The sequence below is a fragment of the Pleurodeles waltl genome, chromosome 6, assembly GCF_031143425.1.
Source record: "Pleurodeles waltl isolate 20211129_DDA chromosome 6, aPleWal1.hap1.20221129, whole genome shotgun sequence".
Lineage (NCBI taxonomy): Eukaryota > Metazoa > Chordata > Amphibia > Caudata > Salamandridae > Pleurodeles > Pleurodeles waltl.
Window position 1 is genome coordinate 1401888848 of NC_090445.1, and position 22770 is coordinate 1401911617.

The following is a 22770-nucleotide window of genomic DNA, read 5'->3' on the forward strand; positions in this document are numbered from 1 at the left end:
TCCAGCTTATTGGCCAGTCTACACAAGGTCACTATCTGAGTTAGGGCTCTTTGATGAAAGAGATCCTTTTTAACAGGAAGAGTCCTATGTGGTCTTTGCTCCTTAAATACATTTGCATTCCTTAAGCTTGGCTGTGGGGCTCCTCAGGACTCTTATTTCAACCCACTTTAATTAACATCTCTGTAACACTAGGCAAACTCATTAGATCATATCATCTGGAGATTATGACCTATGCAGAAGATATTGATTTATTTTTTTGGCGTGATAGGGGCACAAAGCTCAAAAACATTCTGTTATTGTTTGTCTGCAGTAGCTTTTTGGATGAGTAGAACGTTTCTAAAGCTCAATTTGGACAGACTGACATCCTAATCAAAGCAAATTTCATAGAGACCTGGTCCAGTGATTGGTAACTTTCTAACTTGGGCCTCTGCCCCTTCCATGTGGCCATAGCACATAATCTGGGTTTCGCATTTGGTGATAAATTAAAATGCGCTGCTAGGGTTGAAATTCTATTTCTTTTTGTTTTGTTTTTTACCTTGAATCTTAAGAAAAATATTCCCATCTTTGCCATTAGACTCTCTATATTCACAGGATATTCGTGTAACATTGCCCGTCTGACTTAATCATTATAATGGTAATCATTTGACTTGATTATAATAATGCTCTTTTTCTGATGACTCTGAAGAACCTGCTCTATAAACTAAAACTAATGTAAATCTGGGCTGCAAAAGCTTTGATAGATCTCCTTGTTGTGATGTATTTCTCACCGCCTCAAATTGCTCAACTTGATTGCTATTAATATGTGTGTCATATACCAGAGTCTCTGTATTTGACATAGATCCATCTATGGCCAAGGCCTGTATTCATAAGCAGCTTGTTATTTCTTAAGAGCCATCGTGTACACTTTTGTACTACTTGTGCCTGTTTGCCAGTTCCTCCAAAGGTTTGAAAATGCAAGATGGGTGGTTAGGTTTTTACCCTTGTAGTGGCAAACATGGAATTTTCTACCTCTTCATCTCATTTCTGATCTGAATTTTAGGAAATCTCCTAAAACATTCTTGTTTTCAGACTATCATCCCTCAACCAAATAATACAGCTAGATTGTGTTTTTACAGCACTTGTATTTCCATAGAACGTTCATATGCTTTACAAAATACTTATGATGATAATTCTTAAAATATGTTTTTGGTTCTCCCTCTTTAAGTGTTTTCTTAGTACACTGAAATATACTTAGATCATTTATAATCCATATTAGATGAGGTAATCCTCATACAAAATGGTAAAGGAATTTTGAAAGCATTAATTCTAGTGGTGTCCATGTCAGAATATATACCTATTTTTTTTCTAACACTTGACTTCAGTCCTATCACATTCCTTGCTCAACAGGCGATAACCTTTAACCATTTGTGGATTGGAAAATGAGTATAAGTGTTCAAAAAGGACTGCATTTTAGAAAGGCTTAAATAATTTAAGGGTCAAAGTATATTGTGGAATAACAACTGACATGCAAACAATTTTTTCAACAGAAGTCCAGCTGGCCAAGTTGCAAGAACTGGGATTCACTTTGGAAGATTGTCGCAAGGCTCTGCTGGCATGTAAAGGTATTTTTCAGTATTCATCAAATCAAATCAAATCATTAACATTTATAAAGCGCGCTACTCACCCGTGCGGGTCTCAAGGCGCTAGGGCGAAGGGGGTTACTGCTGCTCGAAGAGCCAGGTCTTGAGGAGTCTCCGGAATGCGGAGTGGTCCTGGGTGGTCCTGAGGCAGGTGGGGAGGGTGTTCCAGGTCTTGGCTGCCAGGTAGGAGAAAGACCTCCCACCCGCCGTGGAGCGGCGGATGCGAGGGACGGCAGCGAGTGCGAGGCCGGTGGAACGGAGGAGACGGGTGGGGGCGTAGAAGCTGAGGCGTCGGTTGAGGTATTCAGGTCCCTTGTCGTGGAGGGCTTTGTGTGCGTGGGTGAGAAGTCGGAAGGTGATCCTTTTGCTGACTGGGAGCCAATGCAGGTGTCTCAGGTGTGCGGAGATGTGGCTGTTGTGGGGTACGTCGAGGATGAGGCGGGCGGAGGCGTTTTGAATACGTTGCAGACGTTTTTGGAGTTTTGCGGTGGTCCCAGCATAAAGGGTGTTGCCGTAGTCCAGGCGGCTAGTGACTAGGGCGTGGGTCACGGTTTTTCTGGTGTCGGTGGGGATCCAGCGGAAGATCTTGCGGAGCATGCGGAGGGTGGGGAAGCAGGAGGAGGACACGGCGTTGACTTGTTTGGTCATGGTGAGAAGAGGGTCCAAGATGAAGCCGAGGTTGGGGCGTGGTCTGAGGGGGTCGGTGCGGTGCCAAGGGCCAAGGGCCGTGGGCCACCAGGAGTCGTCCCATGCGGCCGGGGTGTTGCCGAGGATGAGGACTTCCGTTTTGTCTGAGTTCAGTTTTAGACGGCTGAGCCTCATCCAATCTGCGACGTCCTTCATGCCATCTTGTAGGTTGGTCTTAGCGCTGGCGGGGTCCTTGGTGAGGGAAAGTATAAGTTGAGTGTCGTCGGCGTAGGAGGTGATGATGTTGTGCTTGCGTACGATGTCGGTGAGGGGGCTCATGTAGACATTGAAGAGTGTCGGGCTGAGCGAGGAGCCTTGAGGGACGCCGCAGATGATCTCGGTGGGGTCTGAGCGAAAAGGTGGGAGGTAGACTCTTTGAGAGCGGTTGGAGAGGAAGGAGGCGATCCAGTCCAGGGCCTGGCCTTGGATCCCGGTGGAGTGGAGGCGGGTTATTAGGGTGCGGTGACAGACGGTGTCGAAGGCAGCCGAGAGGTCGAGGAGGATGAGGGCGACTGTTTCACCGTTGTCCATCAGGGTTCTGATGTCATCTGTGACTGAGATGAGGGCGGTTTCAGTGCTGTGGTTGGTTCGGAATCCGGATTGTGAAGGGTCGAGAAGGTTGTTGTCTTCCAGGAAGTTGGTAAGCTGTTTGTTGACGGTCTTCTCTGTTACCTTGGCAGGGAAGGGGAGGAGCGAGATGGGGCGGAAGTTTTTCAGGTCGCTTGGGTCAGCCGTAGGTTTCTTTAGTAGGGCGTTGACTTCGGCGTGTTTCCAGCTTTCGGGGAATGTAGCAGATGAAAAAGAGGAGTTGATGATGGTCTGGAGGTGCGGGGCGATGAAGTCATCGGCTTTATGGAAGATGAAGTGAGGGCAGGGGTCCGAGGGGGCGCCGGAGTGGATAGAGTTCATGGTGGTTTTGGTCTCTTCAGTGTTGAGGTGGGTCCAGGCTTTGAGGGTGATGGCAGGGGGTGTGGGTTCGGTGTTGCTTGGCTGGGTCTGGTGTCCGAAGCTGTCGTGGAGGTCGGTGATTTTGCGATGGAAGAAGGTGGCGAGGGAGTTGCACAGGTCTTGTGAGGGCGTGATGGCATTGGCGTTGGGGTTGGAGAACTCTTTAACGATGCTGAAGAGTTCTCTGCTGTTGTGGCTGTTTTTGTCCAGTCTGTCGGTGAAGAAATTCCTTTTGGCTGCGCGGATCAGGTGGTGGTGTTCGCGGGTCGCGTTCTTGAGGGCGGTCATGTTGTCAGGCTTTCTCGAGGGCGCGACAGGTTTTCTTCGATTCCTTAAGGGTGTCAGAGAACCAGAGAGGTTTTTTGGTGTTGGCCTGTCGATGCGTGCGTCTGAGGGAAGCAAGGTTGTCTGCGCAGTTGGTGATCCAGTTTGTGAGGCTGAGGGCTGCGTCATTGGGGTCGTCGGTGGTGAGGGTAGGTTGGTTGACGGTGAGCGCGGAGAAGAGCTGTTCTTCAGGGATTTTGTTCCACTGTCGACAAGGGATGGGTTGAGTGCGGAGGTGGCGGGTCTTGCGTCGGAATGTTAAGTGGACACAGCTGTGGTCGGTCCAGTGTAGAGCGGAGGCGTGGCTGAAGGAGACGTGTTTGCTGGCGGAGAAGATGGGGTCAAGCGTGTGTCCGGCGATGTGGGTGGGGGTGTTCACCAGTTGCTTGAGGCCGAGGTTGGCGAGGTTGTCGAGCAGGGCGGTGGTGTTGGGGTCGTTGTTGTGTTCCAGATGGAAGTTGAGGTCGCCTAGGAGGATGTAGTCCGGCGAGGGCGTGCGGGGAGACGAAGTCGGTGATGGAGTCGCTGAAAGGGGCGCGCGGTCCGGGGGGACGGTAGATGAGGGATCCTCTGAGGGTGGTCCTGGGGTCGGTGCAAATCTGGAAATGCAGGTGTTCTGCAGCGAGGGGGGTGTCTTCGGTGGAGGTGGTGACGCTGATGGAGTCTTTGAAGACGATGGCGATTCCTCCTCCTACTTGGTTGGTGCAGTCTTTCCTGGAAATCTTGTAGCCTTCGGGGATGGCTATGGCGATGTCTGGGGCCGAAGAGGCGTTCATCCAGGTCTCCGTGATGAAGGCGACGTCCGGTGCTGTGGAGTCCAGGAGGTCCCAGAGTTCAACGGCGTGCTTGTGGACGGATCGAGCGTTGACCAGGATGCATTTGAGGTGGTGGATGGCGCGTGGGCTGGTGGTCATGGTAGTTGCGTGGTGGAAGATACGTTTGCAGGAGTGGCAGGCGAAAGGTCCATGGGTACGTTTTGGGTTAGCTTGGAAGCAGGTGTTGGAGCGCCCTGGGTTGAGGGCGTGGAGGGTGGTGGGGTCGTAACGGAGCAGAGGGGTTTGGGAGTGCTGAGGACCAGGGGTCGTGGCGCTGGGCGCGGGCCAGGCGAAGACGGGCTTGCCTCTGGCGTGCCTCCGGCGCGCCAGCAGCACGCCCGCTGCGCGGTCGCACAGCGGCCGCCATAAGAGGGAGGAGGGGTCAGCTGGGGGCGAATGGGAGCTGGGGGGAGGGGGCGTGCAGGAGGTGGTGGCGGGAAAGCGGAGGGAGGGGGGACAGGTATAGGGGAAAAGAGCTGGGGGAGGGGGGTTAAGGGTGGTGGGGGGTGAGTTTTAGGAAGTTTAGGAGTTTAGGGAGAGAGATAGGAGTAAGGTTGGGAAGATAGGGGAGGGGGGGTTGTAGAGGTGGGTGAGGGTGAGAGGTAGAGTGAAAGGATAGGAAGATAGGGGTGGTAACAGAGGGGGTGGCGAGTGGGGGGAAAGATAGAGCGATAGGTAGATAGGAGGAGGTGGTGAGTGAGGGAGACAGAGAGATAGGTAGATAGAGATGGGGGTAGATAGGGGTGATAGAGAGGGGGAGAGACGAGTCGGGAGCGGGAAGAACCAGGGAGTAGGTAGCAGTTAGCTCTGTTGAGAAACAGAGCTAACAGAGGAAGAGGAGCGGGGATCAGGAGGGAAAGAAGAGAACAGGAGGAACAGAAGACAGAAGACCACAGAAGAAGAACAGAAGTCAGAAGAGCCGAAGAACAGAAGACAGAAGACCACAGAAGAAGAGGAGCCGAAGAACAGAAGACAGAAGACCACAGAAGAAGAGGAGCCGAATACACAGAGGACAGAAGGCCACAGAAGAAGCTACAGAAGAAGAGGAGCGCCGAGGACAGAAAAGTACAGATGAAGGTGAAGAAGAGAAGCGCAGAAGAATACAGATGAAGGTGAAGAAGAGGAGCGCAGAAGACAGAAGAATACAGATGAAGGTGAAGAAGAAGAGGGGCGGCGAGCAGCAGAGGAAGGAGCCAAGAAGAGGGACAGAGAAGAGGAGGCACACGCGGGTCACGGTACAGAGGAGAGGGAGAGAAGCACACAGATGAAGAGAGAAGACGGGGAGCAGAAGGGAAAGAAGAGTACAGAAGAAGTCTACAGAAGGAGAGCGCAGAGGAAGAACAGAGAAGAAGAAAAGAAGCAGGAGAGAGGGTGAGTAGCGCGGGGCAGGGCGAGGGGCTGGGAGGTGGGGTGGTACTTACTGCGAGGTAGCTGGGCGGTCTCAGGAACCTGGGCTGGAGGAGCTGCAGCGGCAGGGGGAGCGACCTACCCTTGGGTCAAGGGTCGCTACCACTGTCGCGCAGCGGCCGCCATAAGAGGGAGGAGGGGAGGGGTCAGCTGGGGGCGAATGGGAGCTGGGGGGCGGGGGCGTGCAGGAGGTGGCGGCGGGAAAGCGGGGGGAGGGGGGGGGGACAGGTAGAGGGGAGAAGAGCTGGGGGAGGGGGGTTAAGGGTGGTGGGGGGTGAGTTTTAGGAATTTTAGGAGTTTAGGGAGAGAGATAGGAGTAAGGTTGGGAAGATAGGGGAGGGGGTTGTAGAGGTGGGTGAGAGGTAGAGTGAAAGGATAGGAAGATAGGGGTGGTAACAGAGGGGGTGGCGAGTGGGGGGGAAAGATAGAGAGATAGGTAGATAGGAGGAGGTGGTGAGTGAGGGAGACAGAGAGATAGAGAGATAGAGAGATAGAGAGATAGAGATGGGGGTAGATAGGGGTGATAGAGAGGGGGAGAGACGAGTCAGGAGCGGGAAAAAGCAGGGAGTAGGTAGCTGTTAGCTCTGTTGAGAAACAGAGCTAACAGAGGAAGAGGAGCGGGGAGCAGGAGGGAAAGAAGAGAACAGGAGGAACAGAAGACAGAAGAACAGAAGAAGAGACTGCATCTCCCTGTACTCTGCTTGTGAATAACTCTTGTGCCATAACAGTACAAATCAAAGTTAATTGCTATGTCTAATAATCTACATTTATAGTGTTTCCGCAGGTTATTTATGTGGACTCACTGGGATTCCACATAGTCAGGATCTCTACCACGAGACTATACATAACACATTTGAACTATTTTTAGTGTGTAAATCACCCTCACTTGAGTTTAGTGTGTCAATGTGCTTCAGCATGCTATCTTCTACATAGCATTCAATAGACAGACAAGTACTCTGTACCCAAGCCAGAAGTCATACAATGTCTTAACCTTTGGGGCAGACATCACACTTCTCCCTACTTGCAGTAAATATAATTTCAGCTGATTTATTTGTTGTGAAAACATAAGAGGTACCAAGTGCTAGGCCCTTTATTTAACATGATAGTGTTAGAAGATTGTGAGATAAGATCTTTTCAATTAAATGAGAGGAATACACATTAAAAAATATATTATTTTCTTACAGGACATGGTAAACGTAACAGCCATATAACCTTCAACAGTGTGTAAATATGTTTAGTCAATATTTAATACAAGTTTAAATAAAATAAGTAATTACATGTTTAGTTCAAATTTACCTTGTAAACTTTCCTTGTAAAGTAGACCAATTTTCTGTGAGAGACTATATGGAATTTAATTGTTTCCAATTATGCTTCCACTTCCTGCTGTAAAACAAGTTAGAAGAGCATAAGGTTCAGAGATGGAACCCCTTCAGATCCCGCATTCAGTTAAAAAAAAGAAAAAGAAGAAAGGTACATACCCCACAAAATCATAATGCAAGAAATAAGATGTCAAAACAAAGCAGTTTCTTCTTGAAAACAGTGAGCTAAATCAGTAACTTACATTGTCATTCTTACCATCAGCACTGCCTAGGCAGGTGTTAGATAGGGAGTCAGCACTATAGCGCAGGGCATTTTACATGTAATATGTACTTAATGTGTGATGATTGAAAATTGCCATTTCTTCCTCACATTCATTGACCTAAGATCCCCCTTAGATTTGGTATTTAGACCAAGGCTCCTGAGTACTCTCCAGCTGCTGGATGGTAAAACTGCGGTTACTGGTAGCTATCAAAGGTCTCCATTCTTGCAACACAACCCGAGGTAGATGTGACAGAGACTTCTAGCCACATATTCCTTACTTTAGAATTAGCAGCAGGTTGCAGACTGGATACAGAAATCTTTCATGAACAGTACCCCTGATTGACGGTAGGTGGCATTGTTTGACTCTGCGTGGTGTTATCAGCATTGACTGCGCCTTAAGTGACATATGTTGCGCCATCAAAGGTGCCACTCCTGCATGCAGACATCAGTTCTTTTCTTTCTGCACAAGTCAGCTCAGATCTGGATAGGGCTACCCCCAGTCAATTTTTAACTGACCTTTTTTTTTAAATCTTTTTCCTTGTGTGGAAGGGATGTCCACTAGGAAAGATGGCATCAAGCCCAGCAGTCAGGAGTGGCCAGCTCAGAACCGTTAATCCGAATTAATGAAGCCCTTACAGACATCCTGCTTGGGACCTGGACCAAGCCATGCACAGGGGCTCCTGTGAACAGTTCATTTGCCTGCCACCATCGCCTCGCCTCAAGGGACCCTGAATTCCTCATGCAGCACCCCACCCTGGAGAACTTGGTGGTCCATGCCTTCACTTCCCGTTTAAACCCTGGCATATTCCCTACCATCCTGCCAGATAGGGAATCCAAGAGGCTGGACACCCTAAGCAAGAAAATGTTTTCTTCCACCAGCCTGGCACTGCGGTCCATGAACACTGCCTGCCTTTTGGTCTGTTCACTCTGGGATTCAGTTGCGCAGGTGCTGCCCACAGTCCCAGAGGAGGCCTGGGCCATTCTCTCCCAAGCTATGGCAGACGGGAGGGATGCAGTTTCATAGTCGGTGGCTTTACAGTGCAGTGCCTGGATGAAAACAATGAGCTTTTCAGGGGATATTCAAACCTCACGTTTTAATATGGCCTTTGATGGTTCCCATCTTTTCGGAGACAGCTACAGCCAGGTCTTTGGGCCTTTCCATGGCCCATGCACCCCCAGTCTACCTTTTGCTCCTTTCGTGACAATAGAAGGGGCTTCCAGCCATGTCTTTATTCCCTCACTCATGGCATGCAAGCTCCGAGCCTCTGCAGGGGGGAGGGCATGTTACTTCAACACCCTGTGGGTTGGGCAGCCACAGGTTGAGCCAATCCCACCAGAGCAGCCACAGTCTCCTAACCTCTTTAGTTTGCCCTCCAGCCACCATGGGCAACTAGTGAGAGGCAGGATTTGTCATCAACAGCACCACTGGAGGTCAGTAACACCTGCTCGCTGAGTCCTCCAGATTGCCCGAAGGGGTTACTCCCTCCCCTTTGTGACTACCCCTCCAACCATGCCACCCAGTTGTGACAGGCTGATGAAGGACCATCTTGCCTTACTTTGCCAGGACGTGGTGGCTCTCTTGGCCAAAAGAGCCATAGAGAGGGTGCCAACACCAGAAGTAGGTTGTGGTTGTTATCACTGCTACATTTTGGTGCCCAAAAAGAATGGAGGCCTTTGTCCTATCCCAGACCTGCACCCTCTTAATTTCTTCCTCAAAAAGGAGAATTCAGAATGCTTGCTCTTGCTCAAGTCCTGTCTGCCCTGGACCCGGGAGCCTGGATGGTAGGGTCAGACTTGCAGGATGTATATTTCCACTGTCCCTTCCTTCATGCTGACAGACATTAGCTGCAGTTCCCAATGGGCCATGAGCGTTTCATTTCGCCATGCTCCCTTTTGGCCTTACCAGTGCCCCTCAGGTGTTTAGCAAGGTGATGACAGTGGTTGTAGCTTATCTGCGGAGATCAGAGGTTCCACTCTTTATAACTCTCGATGGCTGGCTGGTGAAGGTGGTCTCGCCTCAAGCGGTCATCTCCCACCTCTAGACTATGGCAGACCTCCTGCACTCACTGGGGTTCACTCTCAATGTGCCGAAGTCACACCTAACTCCTTCTCAGATGCTCCCTTTCATCGAAGCTGTTCTGGATAAGCAGTTTCAGGCATAGCCTCCCAATCAGTGAGTCCAAGATATTCAGGCAATGATACAGATGTTTCAGCCTCTATCATACATTTCGATGAGACTTACTCTGAGGCAGCTGGGCTTCATGCCCAACCCAGTCTTGTTTGTGACAAATGCTCACTGGCATATACAGGCTCTTCAGTGGGACGCGAGGTTCCAGTGGGCACACCAAAAGGGGAATCTTTCTGACATGGTCCAGATCTCAGAGGGAACTGCAAAAGATCTGCAGTGGTCGTTAATCTACTGTGATTGGGTCAGCGGCAGACCCCTCTCTCTTCTCCAACCAGATCTGACAGTGGTGACAGATGTGTCACTCCTAGGGTGGGGCAGCGATCTGGGAGAGGTAGAGATCAAATGCCTCTAATCTCTGGCTGAATCTGGACTCCATATCAACCTACTGGAGCTCCAGGCAATTCGGCTGGCATTGAAAGCCTTTCTACCTTCCATCAAACGAAGGCTAGTGCAGATGTTCATGGGAAACACCACTGCTATGTGGTACTACAACAAACAGGGCAGGGTGGCGTTGTGGACCATTGTCCATTGGCCTAGCGCTTTTGGACACGCCTGATTTTGGAGCATATCTCTGGTGGTTCAACACCTGACAGGCTCTCTGAACACCCGGGTGGACAAACTCAGTTTAAGATGCCCAGCGGATCTCAAGTGGCATCTCCATCCAGAGGAGGTGCAAGGTCTCTTTCAGCGGTGGGTAGGTCCTTGGCGAGATCCGTTCACCACCCCGGAGAATGCACAATGTCAGCATTTCTGCACGCTGGAGTTTCCAAGGCAGCTCTCACTCGGAGACGCTTTACATCTCGAGTGGAGCTCAGGCCACCTGTACTCCTTTCCGCACATACCACTCCTGCCCAGAGTTCTCAAGAAGATCAAGAATGACCGAGCCCAAGTCATCTTTGTAGCTTTGGACTGGGCTTGGAGAAATTGGTATTGATCTTCTGTTGCAGCAGCAGGGAAGGGTTCTCCAGCCGAACCTGTCAACATTCTTCCTTCATGCGTGGAAATGGAGCAGTGACAGTTGCCAGCTTTCGACATTCTGCTTGAAGCGTGTAATGTTACCTTGTCAGCCAAACGTCCCTCCACCAACATGGTATACGCCTGGCACTGTGGGCAAGATTGTGGCATTGTGTGCAGAAAAGCAAGTTGACCCTCTTTCTGCTCCCTTACTTAGGTCCTTCTGTTTATCCTTTCTGATGCCCAGCAGTTCTATCCTTTTGGGTACCTTTTTGCCATTGCATTCTTTTTGCGGTTGCCCGATCAGCCATCCCTGTCCAAATCTCCTGTTGTAAATACCTTTTTGAAAGGTTTCCAACATATGTTTTCACATTTATCTTGCATCAGTGGGACATCATTCTTGTTCTGAGCCACTACATAACTGTCCATTTAGGCTCCTTACCATCAAGCTGTCCTTCCTAGTGGCGTTAACACCTGTTGGTGATCTCTATGCTTTGTGATCTAAGCCTCCATACCTACTAATCTTTTCAGACAAGCTTCCTTTCTGTCAAAAGTTGTCCCTTTCCGTCATGTACGCCAGTCAATCTCTCTACCTCCTTTTATGCTCCACAGGAGAAACTCCATCGACTAGACTCAAAAAGAGCGTTGTCGTTCTACCTTGACCGAGTTCCAGGTGGGCAACCCACTCTTCGTAGGGTATGCTAGAGCCAAGAGGAAGGCTATAAAGGAATGGACCATCTCCTGATGGATCGTGCTCTGCATTAAAATCTGCTATGCACTGGCCAGGAGGCAACCCCTGAGGGTTGTGTGCTCATTTTATCAGTTAAAGCTGCAACCACTGTGTTAGCATGTGGTGAGCCGGTCCTGGACTCAGTCAGAGAGAAACGTGGGCTTCTCTGCACACCTTCACCAAGCTCTACTTCCTAGACAGTGAGGTCCTTCGGGATGGGCACTTTGCCTGTTCAGTGCTGCAGGACTTTTTTTAGTGTGAATTTGTTCAGCAGTCCCACCTTCGAGGAGGCATTGCTTGGTTGTCTATTCTAAGGTAAGAAGTCTGCAACTAGAAGTCTCTATCAGATGAACAAGTTACCTACCTTTGTAACGCCTTACCTGATACAGAATCTGTTTAGCCGCAGATTCCTTACCGACCCTCCCACCCTCCCCGTTCTTCAAATAGTTCAGTAGGCGCAGGTTTTTTTTTTCCTTTGAGGGCCCTAGTTTTCCACACCACTGGTAAGTGTTTTTCGTGGCTCTGTGCTCCTGGCTTGGAAAGTCGTAAAAAGAAACGTGCGTCAGCGCACCGCGGTGTTACCTATGTAGGCACCACACACATCACTTCCGGCGCGGATGATGCAATGCGGAGCCTCATTATGCCACCTACTGGCATGCAACAGTACTGCTCATTAAAAAAATTGGGATACAGCCTGTTGCCTGGGGATAATTTTAAGGTACTGAATCTGCGGCTAAATAGTCTCTGCCAGATAAGGCATTACCGAAGGTAAGTAACTTATTCATTTTGCCCAGAGAAGGAGTGTAGCCTCCCCTTCCTCATCCCCTCTGGGTTCTTCCAGGGCTGTGATTTGGGCCCTCTCCTATTTAGCTGATTTATAAATTATATCACTACCTGCCTGGAGAAGAGGTGTATAGATACCCCTAAACTCCATGGCGCAAAGGTTCCCATTTTGTTATATGCGGATGACACAGTGGTGTTATCGTTGATGGAAAATTCCACGCATGCTATAATTGGCAAATTTCTCGGGCTCTGTAGAGCAAAAAGCCTGTTCATCAATGCAAAGAAAAACAAGGTCATGGTGATGAAAACAAGCTTGCAAGTTAAGAAACTTTTAAAGATAGATGAGGAATTGTTAGAAAAGATCATACAGTTTGACTACCTTGGCTTGCACTTCAATCGTTCAGTTAGTTGGCAGCTCTGCTTAGAGAAATCTGCAAGTTGTTTAGAACATGCTGCAGTGTTGTCCAAAATTTTAAAAAAAGAATAGGCAGCCAGCCCCTAACTACCGTTTTGAAGGTTTACAGGCAGGAAGCAGTTGCAGGACCTTTCTGTGTTGCCGAAACCCATAAATTTGGGGAACTGCAAACAATGTCCTGCATACTTTGTTACAACTGGGCCCAGAGACTCCATTACTTCCCCTATATGGAGAGCTAGGTATACAACCTGCATCATATAGCTGACGAAAGATCTGCCATATATTGGATCCATCTAATCAGAAACCACCCAACAACTATGTACTTCCAGTCTCCCATGGAAACATTATTTATAGAACGAATAAAAGGCTAAATTTGGGGGAGCACATAAGCAGAGTACTTAACCATATAGGCCTTGACCATCTCTGACGGGATCGCAGCCAAATAAATGCTCAAAGCACTGCAGTTGTTAAGGAGGCCTACTGGCATCTAAAATCCACTGTTGCTTGCAATACGAGCCAGTTAACGGTCCACTATTTTGCACATTATATCGTTAGCCATACCCCATATCTAGACATGCTACATCCAGAAATGAAATGCACTTTATACATAGAATTTTGATTAGAAATTTTTCCAACTAGAGCTTATCCATCTAAATGGGTCACAAACTTGTCTCATAATAGCACGTTCACTGTAGGGAGCAAAATCACAATGTCCATTTTTAGCAAGAAAACGTCTGATCCAAGGCTAAATTAGATTTGCCTCTGTTTAGGAATGTAGGACAAGGATCTCAATCACGATGCCGTATTACTGTGCTCAAGGAGAGATGATATTGATAGTGTTTGCACTGTCGCCTCTTATATATAGTCTGTTTGGGTTATTGTGAGAAAAGAACTAGCGAAAGTCTGCATTTAGCGCTTGTTTTGTATACTGATATCTGTGCAATTGACTGATAATTGATGAAATATTTTATGCATAATGAATTACGTACTGGAATTAATTTTAATGTGCATGTTTATTGTTGTTTAACATAGATATATTATTGTTATTTGGTCGTCATTGCTGAATTGTATTTGTTTTTTTGTTTAACGTTACACTTTTTGTTCAATTTTCATATACTTTTTTATTTATGGCTGTATTCTGAAACGTATTAATAAGCACTGATTTAATGATATAAAAATGTGTCCACCAACAATGCAAAAATAAAAAGTGATTGTGAATTTACTGTGCTATGTTTTTTTTCTTTTTAAAAAAGCCTAATTGAGGCAATATTATTGATAAATAAAATGTTTTCCCACAAAGAAAAGGAGCCCTAAACCTGAATTTCATTTTGCACGACATTTAAAGTCTCTCATTCAAACCAAATTGTATTTTATTTTACCATAATAGGGTGCACCATCCTTAATTTTTTTGCTACGTCATAACAAGCTGTAATGCCACTTGACAAACAAAATCTATATTTATCCGTCATGAAAAACAACTGTTTACTGCTATGCTGCGCTGTGAGAGCTTTCAGATATTTGTTTAATCTATTAGTATGTATTTAGCGGCACAAGTTTTCAGGAGTGTTACTTATGATTATATATTCTTACACAAAATGAATTCTCGTCTTCACAATTCTACATTTATGTGTTTGGGTTTCAACAATCAAACAGAGCCACAATTTTCCAGTACAGTCCTAAAGCATTAAAATTAATCATCACATTGCTTGTAAATAGGTTTCTGGTGGAGACTTCCTCACCTTTAGAATATCCCTAGGTGCCTGACTTGGTCTAGAGAATTTTACAGAAATGCTTGAGCGCGCCAGTAAGTGTCACTATGTTGCTTGGTTGTAGTGGCATACTGCCCAGAAAGTGACAATGATGAGCGGCATAACAACGCCACCACTCTATGCTAAGGTCACTTCCTTTCTTTCCGCGCTCATTGCCGTTGATCTGGAGCTTGCTCCCAACTTAGTTGGCCTTCTGCCAACGTGAAAATATACCTCACACAGTCTGTCAGGGAGGCGTCTCTTCCAAAAATTAAAGGATTCAAGCCTTGACATAATTGCAGGAAGCTTATGTCGGTCACCGGATCATTCCCTTGGTGCTTGGGCTCCAATCACAGCTTGAATTTGTGCGATGAAAGTGACCTCATGCATGCAAAGGCGATCTGGGAACAGAAACTGAAACTCTTTGTCACTGAGTATTAAAAAATTGTGATCTAAACGTAAGTCTTTCTCTCCATTACGAGTTGCATGGCTGCTTGCAGTCCCATTCAAGGAGTAGGACCCTTGTGAAGTTGGGTTCCCGCTTGAAGGCTTTTGGTAATTTGAACTTGAAGGCACGCCTAACTGCACGAAAGTTAAGCAGGATTTGACCCCATCCTGCCACTCAGAATTGTAGGCAAGAAGCAGCATGGACATCAGCGAAAAGAACATACAACATAGGCGTCTTCTGATGTGGATCCGGTTCTGCAAGTGGTCTCCACGCTCTTCATATTCCCTGGGTCGTCCTTGACTTCACAGCAAATATTCACCCTCAAAGAGGCTCGCCTTCGGAGTTTGTGCCAGGGGGTACTTCCAAGGCAACAACGGACCCCATGGAAACTTTTCTTTGGCCCTTTTCCTTGTTGGTTCACACTTACACTTCACCCCTGGTTCCAGACAAGGGCCTTTCCTATCGGTGCTGATGGAAACTCCATGGCGCTGGTCCGAAACCACTGCGATGCTGCCTCTAACATACCATTAGTCTTCTCCAGGCCTGTGTCACGCCATCAGAATGCAGAGTAACAACCCGTCAGTTTGTAACCAGACTATAATCTTCAGCGTCATCTCTATTTCAGATTTAAAAAATGGTTAGAAACAGCACGTAAAAACAAGAAAAGTCTCAATAAAAACAGAAAGGACAGCTTCATACAAAAATATAAAAGCCTACTGCAAGTTCATTCTCGTATTACAAAAGCTGGCCTAATTGACGCAGCCAAGCAGGAAGATATTACATTTTGGATTGCTCAAACAACAAACCAGCTGGAAGCAGTGTTTCCCCTACAGGACCCCCAAGATAAACATAGAATTTTCACAACTTGCTTGCCACTTGCGATGGTAACCTGCTACTAGAATTTATACCTTACCACATGGTACACCATCACTTTCGATCTTAGGCGATGTGTTAAAACAAATTCAAAATGGGTACCGGGCTGCCCCAACCCTGGATTTGAGGATGAAATTAACGGGCAATTTTGCCACATTATCCTAATTGTTTTAGGAATGATAAAAGGGGAAGAAGCAGCATTGGCAGTATGCCATTGACTCAAGCAGGTTCCTTTATGAGACCAAGAGCTAGAGTTACCAAAAATAATTACCGAAACTTATACATGTATAGGTCGCAACATTCTGGAGGCCAGACCTAATAAGCCACAGATTAAAGGTAATTCTGAAAAGGGAAACACCAAGCAAGCGCAGGAGTTCTCCAAAAAAAAGCTGAAATAAGCAAAAATCAAATTAAAATCAAGTTAAATCACGGGGAGAATTTCCACACCAAAAAAAGTTAGGTAACCATTATGTACCTGACAGCTAGCAGTATGCTGATATATGCCCTTATCGTTCCTGTTAGGGCTCTTCTGACACACGGACTGAGAGATGTTGGCGGTTAGAGTGCAGACAAGAGGAGTACGTGAAACCAGAGAAGAAGTCGCAACGCTTGTCTGACATAATAATAAAAAAAGAAGAGAAACTTCCTCAACAAAATACCCAATTAAAAAAAAAGAAGGTTGCAGAAATTTTGGCAAGATATGCCACACTTATTGAGAACACAACTGAGGAACAGGACATGGGCAGTGACTCTGCTAGACCGGGCAGTGGAGGTTACAATAGTTCGCCAGAATCTTCAAGAGTTTCTGGATGTGAGAGCAACTAACAACTACATAAGTCGAAACCCCAGATAGGCGAGTTGCCCCTCCAGCCCGCATTTATAAATTAAATATACAAATTGATGGGGACATAATGCACACTATTAAAGAAATGTTCCTGGAAAAAGTAATACTCAGCTACAGCATTCTCTTGGCAGAAAAGATTGGCCACCAGAGATTGTTAAACCACTCCCCCAACAGGAAGATGTGATGTTGCCGTCTTTCTCAGTCCTAGTTCCAGAGCAAGTAAAACAGTCCTATTCTGCAGATTGGGCACTTACACAAGCTCCAGCACTGTACCGCAACCGCATCGACTGGGATAGGGTTTTCTCTGATATACGCATGAAGTCCAGTCTAAAAGTTCATAAAACATGAAGCAAAAACTCCTGTGAAGGAAATGTTCCCACAGTTGAGTTCCAAGGAGTAATTGAACCCTGTGTAAGCCAGACCATTCTTATAGATGGAACAGTCTAAGATTATAGATATTTAAACAGTCAGATATACAGACTTTTGCAATTAAAAAATCACACATTACAGCACTAGTGAACAATAATCCATAGTACATAAAAATACAAAACAACCTTGGACATTTCTGATGATTAGGGGATCTGCCCACTTTCTCTGCGCTCGGCTCTCAGTGCCAATTTTGTCAACTTCCCCAAGGGTATAAGAACAGTCGAGGGCTGTACTCTGGCTGTGTGATATTAATATTACATGATATTGATTCTGAGGCATTGTCCTGTATAGATTACACATATTTGATGGATGATGACTTCAACACACTTCTGGCTAGGGTAGATCACCTTGTATTGGGATTTGTTGAACATGGCAAAAAAGTTTAGGGAAACAAAAACTGCTTTCCTCGGTGTCCCGTTCCTAGGATACGAGCTTACAAATACGGAGAAGATCCTGTCACCACACTTCCTAGAGAAGTGTGCACAAGTACAACCACCAAAAACCATTAAAAAACTACAGTGCTTGTTCGGATATTTTTTACTTTGGCAAAACATACATACTTGATTGTGCACAACACATAAAACCACTAAATAGCCTTTTTTCCAGCAAACACTGGACAACAGAACACACACAAATACTCAGATCTTTAGACTTACATGCTTGAAGCAAAACACTTAGACACATATGAAACAAAGCACGCCTAATCATCCGGATAATTTTGGGTGTCCTTGACTTTACCTGTGTCACATTTAACAAAGGTGACACAGTGCCGATTCCATCTATATCGCATTTATATGTCAGTGTTGATATGCGTTTTGCATCCACTGAAAAATACTCACTGCAGATCAGATGACTGTCCTTAAGAGAGACCACTGGCCCAGGGAAAATGCATTATTGTTGTTACCAGTCCAAGAGGCTGTTAGGAAGGCTAGCATTCCAAATGCAAAAGCCTTACAACCTCGATGGATCCAGTGGGCTACTTCCGTAACTGCCACTGATGTAAATTATGTGTTCGACCCCAAATTGCAGACTCAAGAATTTCTTTAATATGAACATGAGTACCCCATGGCCACTAACGTCATGTCTCTAGGTCAGTATAAATATATCTCCTGATGGATACAACTACCTGTGGATTCCTCACCTTATGAATTCTCCCATTTGCGAGCATCCGACAGAAAATCTTCTTCCCAGCTCTCCACGTCAACGAGGATGTCACAATTGCACGGCTCCACGTGACTCCGTCTGACGTCACTGTGCCAATAAGAGGTCCTCGCCGGCATACTGAGGTCAGTTCCCTTTTTTCCGTGCCTTCAACGCTAACGGTTTTCTCATAGCTCTCGCTACTGTTGAAGGTGTTCAATTTTGTTTCCGGTTACAATGTCTCCTCCTAGGAAGTCGGGATTTAAGCCGTGTCGAGAGTGCGGGGGTCGCATGTCAGTCACTGACCCTCATGATGATTGCCTTTGGTGTTTGAGCTCCGAGCATGACGTTGAGGAGTGTGTATCCTGCCAGAGCATGAATCCAAAGGCTCTGAAAGAGAGGGAGACCAAACTCTTTTTGGCTAAGGCAAAAGAAGCACAAGAGGCGACGTCGTCATGACTCTCGGCGTTGTGCGGCTCGGAGCCGTTCAAGGTCCAGGTCTCCTTCTAGACAGAGACGTGGGAGGTTAGTCCGACTGTGACTCCACAACCTCAAAGCCTTCAGGCTTCTCCGGCACACTCTGTCTTCGAAGTGGTCGCACCTCCAGAGAGTCCTCGCTTTTCACCTGTGGTGCAGGATTCGGATGCTCAACAGGCGCAAGTGCAGCATGGAGACCAGCGGTATCCTGCCTTCCAGGCTCCGGAAGCGGATCCGGTGGCATTTTTAAATACCATGTTTTCTATGTTTAATGCTGTGGCCCCTGCTGGTGCAATGACTGGTCCCACGGGTCCTTTAGTATTTTCATTGGGCTCCCCAGTTCCTTGCAAGGCGGCGCCGTTTATGCCCTTCAATCCGGCTGAGGGTGCTGGTTCGGCGCCGATGACGTCACCTCAGAGACCTGCGGTTCTGATGACGTCGCCTTTTAGACTTGTGGCGCCGGTGTCATCACCTTTTCAGTCGACACCGATGACGGAGCCTCAGGTGACCACAGCGCCGATGGGATCCACTCCAGCTCCGGATTAGACCGTAGTCAGCCTTCTTCTCCTGGTCCACGCCTTTCAGTTCTGAAGATGGTGTCATCGGTGTCGGCAAATTCTATGTCGACTCCAAGGTTGGAGGCCAGGCTGCGGTCTCGTAGAAAGGATTTAAGACTTTTGGAGGAACAGGATGTTAGGAAATGCCTCCTTGGCATGGTTACCCCCTGACTTTTTGCCTTGGCTAATGCTAAGTTTTGATTGAAAGTGTGCTGGGACCCTGCTAACCAGGCCCCAGCACCAGTGTTCTTTCCCTAAACTGTACCTTTGTTTCCACAATTGGCACAACTCTGGCACTCAGATAAGTCCCTTGTAAATGGTACCCCTGGTACCAAGGGCCGTGATTCCAGGGAAGGTCTCTAAGGGCTGCAGCATGTCTTATGCCACCCCGGAGACCCCTCACTCAGCACATGCACACTGCCTCACAGCTTGTGTGTGCTGGTGATGAGAAAAAGACTTAGTCGACATGGCACCCCCCTCAGAGTGCCATGCCAACCTCACACTGCCTGTGGCATAGGTAAGTCACCTATCTAGCAGGCCTTACACCCCTAAGGCAGGGTGCACTATACCACAGGTGAGGGCATATGTGCATGAGCACTAAACCCCTACAGTGTCTAAGCAAAACCTTAGACATTTTTAAGTGCAGGGTAGCCATAAGAGTATATGGTCTGGGAGTTTGTCAAACACGAACTCCACAGTTCCATAATGGCTACACTGAAATCTGGGAAGTTTGGTATCAAACTTCTCAGCACAATCAATGCACATTGATGCCAGTGTGCAATTTATTGTAACATGCACCCAGAGGGCATCTTAGAGATGCCCCTGAATACCAGTCCGACTTCTAGTGTGGGCTGACCAGTTTCTGCCAGCCTGCCACAACCAGACGAGTTGCTGGCAACATGGGGAGAGTGCCTTTGTCACTCTGTGGCCAGGAACAAAGCCTGAACTGGGTGGAAGTGCTTCTCACCTCCCCCTGCAGGAACTGTAACATCTGGCGGTAAGCCTCAAAGGCTTACCCCTTTTGTTACAGCGCCCCAGGGCATCCCAGCTAGTGGAGATGCCCGCCCCTCCGGCCACTGCCCCCACTTTTGGCGGCAAGGCTGGAGGATATAATTAGAAAAACAAGGAGTCACCCCCCACCAGTCAGGACAGCCCCTAAGGTGCCCTGAACTGAGGTGACCCCTGCCTTTAGAAATCCTCCATCTTCGTTTTGGAGGATTGCCCCAGTAGGATTAGTGATTTGTCCTCCTCCCCACAGGGAGGAGGCACAAAGAGGATGTAGCCACCCTCCAGGACAGTAGCCATTGGCTACTGCCCTCCCAGACCTAAACGCACTCCTAAATCTAGTATTTAGGGGCACTGCAGAGTCCAAGAAATCAGGTTCCTGCAACCTGAACTACAAAGAAGGACTGCTGACCTACAAGCCTGCCGAGACGACGGACGACGACAACTGCTTTGGCCCCAACCCTACCGGCCTGTCTCCAGAGTCGAAAAGCTGCAACCAGCGAGGCATCCAACAGGGACCAGCGACCTCTGAAGCCTCAGGGGACTGGCCAGACCTCCAGGACCAAGAAACTCCTGTGAGCATCGGCTCTGCTCAAAAACAGCAACATCTTTGCAACAAAGAAGCAATTTCCAAAGAACTCACTCTTCCCGCCGGAAGCGTGAGACTTCACACACTGCACCTGACGTCCCCGGCTTGAGATCCAGAGAAACAACACCACAGGGAGGACTCCCCAGTGACTGCGACCCCATGAGTAGCCCGATATGACCCCCGGGACCCCCACAACGACGCCTGCAGAGAGAATCCAGAGGCTCCCCCTGACCGTGACTGCCTGCAACTAGGGACCTGACGCCTGGACCAAGCACTGCACCCGCAGCCCCCAGGACCTGAAGGAACCGAACCTCAGTGCATGAGTGACCCCCAGGCGACCCTCTGCCTAGCCCAGGTGGTAGCTGTCCCGAGAAGCCCCCGTTCCTGCCTGCACCGCTAGAGTGACTCCCGGGTCCCTCCATTGAAACCTATCTAAAACCCGACACCCGCTTTGCACACTGCATCCGGCCACCCCTGTGCCGCTGAAGGTGTTTTGTGTGCCTATTTGTGTGTGGTCCCCCCCCCTGTGCTCTACAAAACCCCCCTGGTCTGCCCCCCGAGGACACGGGTACCTTCCTTGCTGGCAGACTGGAACCGGAGCGCCCCTGTTCTCCATAGGCGCCTATGTGTTTTGGGCACCTCTTTGACCTCTGCACCTGACCGGCCCTGAACTGCTAGTGTGGTAACTTTGGGGTTGCCCTGACCCCCAACGGGGGTCTGCCTATTCCCAGGAACTGAGACCTGTAAGTGTCTTACTTTCCTCACAATCTAACCATTACTTACCTCCCCCAGGGACTGTTGGTTTTGTGCCCACTTTTAAAATAGCTTATTGCCATTTTAACAAAACTGTATATGATATTGCTTTAATTCAAAGTTCCTAACTTACCTGTGTGGGGTACCTTGCATTTTATGTATTTACTTCAAATCTTGAACCTGTGGTTCTTAAAATAAACTAAGAAAATATATTTTTCTATATAAAAACCTATTGGCCTGGAGTAAGTTTTTGAGTGTGTGTTCCTCATTTATTGCCTGTGTGTGTACAACAAATGCTTAACACTACCCTCTGATAAGCCTACTGCTCGACCACACTACCACAAATTAGAGCATTAGAATTATCTAATTTTGCCACTATCTTACCTCCAAGGATAACCCTTGGAGTCTGTGCACACTATTTCTTACTTTGAAATAGTATATAGCCAACATCCTACACAGGAGTACCAGAGGCAGTTGCTGGAAGAAGGAGAGATTGTGGAGCCCTTGGGGGACTATCAAGTACTTGACTCAGCCAGTGGGCTAAACACTTCCCCGGAATGGGACCTTTCTTCACCAGGGGAGTTTACGGAGGAGGCTGCCTCTTTCCATACTGTGGTCAGGAAGGTGGCAAATTTTTTGGATCTTCAGTTGCCTGCTGCAGAGGTCAAAACAAATATCTTAACTGAGGTCCCACATCCTCCTTCTACTTGGGCAGATCCATTGCTTCCGTTTAATGACGCTCTTACGGAGCCTATCTTACAGATATGGAGGAAGCCTGTGTCGTCACCAGCTGTTAACAGATCTGTGGCAAGGAGCAACAGGTTGGCTCCTGGGGATCCGGGATTCTTGTTGAAACATCCTACCCCGGAGAGTGGTTGTTCAAGCCTCTTGTTCCACATGGTCTGCTCCAGGCTCCTTCCCTGTGATTCCGTCGGACAGGGAATCCAAGAGGATGGAGCAGTCGGCGAATAAGACTTTTTCTTCTTGTAGTATGGCCCTCAAAGCAGCAAATGCTACCTGTGTATTGGGTTGATACGTGCTCGCCCTGATGGATTCAGCTAGGACTATGGTCTGGACCTGCCGCATGAGGTTCAAGGACAATTTGGAGAACCTTTATCGGATGCTCAGGCTGCAGCAAAGCAGACAATCAGGTCTGGTCTAGATTGTACAGATTCGGTGGCCAGGGCGATGGGTACCTCTATTGCTACCAGGAGGCATGCATGGTTGAGGTCCTCTGGCTTTTCCTCGGATGTCCAGACTGCTTTCTTGGACTTGCCTTTTGATGGGGAAAAACTTTTTGGTGCTAAAGCTGACTCTGCCTTAGAGCGCTTTAAGGACAGTAGGGCCACAGCGAAGTCTTTGTGTCTGCAGGCTTCTGTTCAGGTCCTTTCGGAGGCTCATGGGGTTTGGGCGTGGAGCCATTTAACGTGGGAGACCCCAGTCCACAGTCCAACAG

The 22770-nt window shown here is 47.9% G+C and overlaps 1 protein-coding gene across 2 annotated transcripts in view; it reads left to right on the forward strand.

Moving 5' to 3' along the window:
* VPS13D (vacuolar protein sorting 13 homolog D) overlaps positions 1-22770 on the forward strand; it is a 2230750-nt gene that overhangs the window by 918891 nt on the left and 1289089 nt on the right. For both annotated transcript variants that reach the window (XM_069240741.1, XM_069240742.1), the window contains one exon: positions 1527-1601. In XM_069240741.1, coding sequence (XP_069096842.1) covers positions 1527-1601 — 75 coding nt within the window. The remainder of the gene's footprint in view (positions 1-1526; positions 1602-22770) is intronic.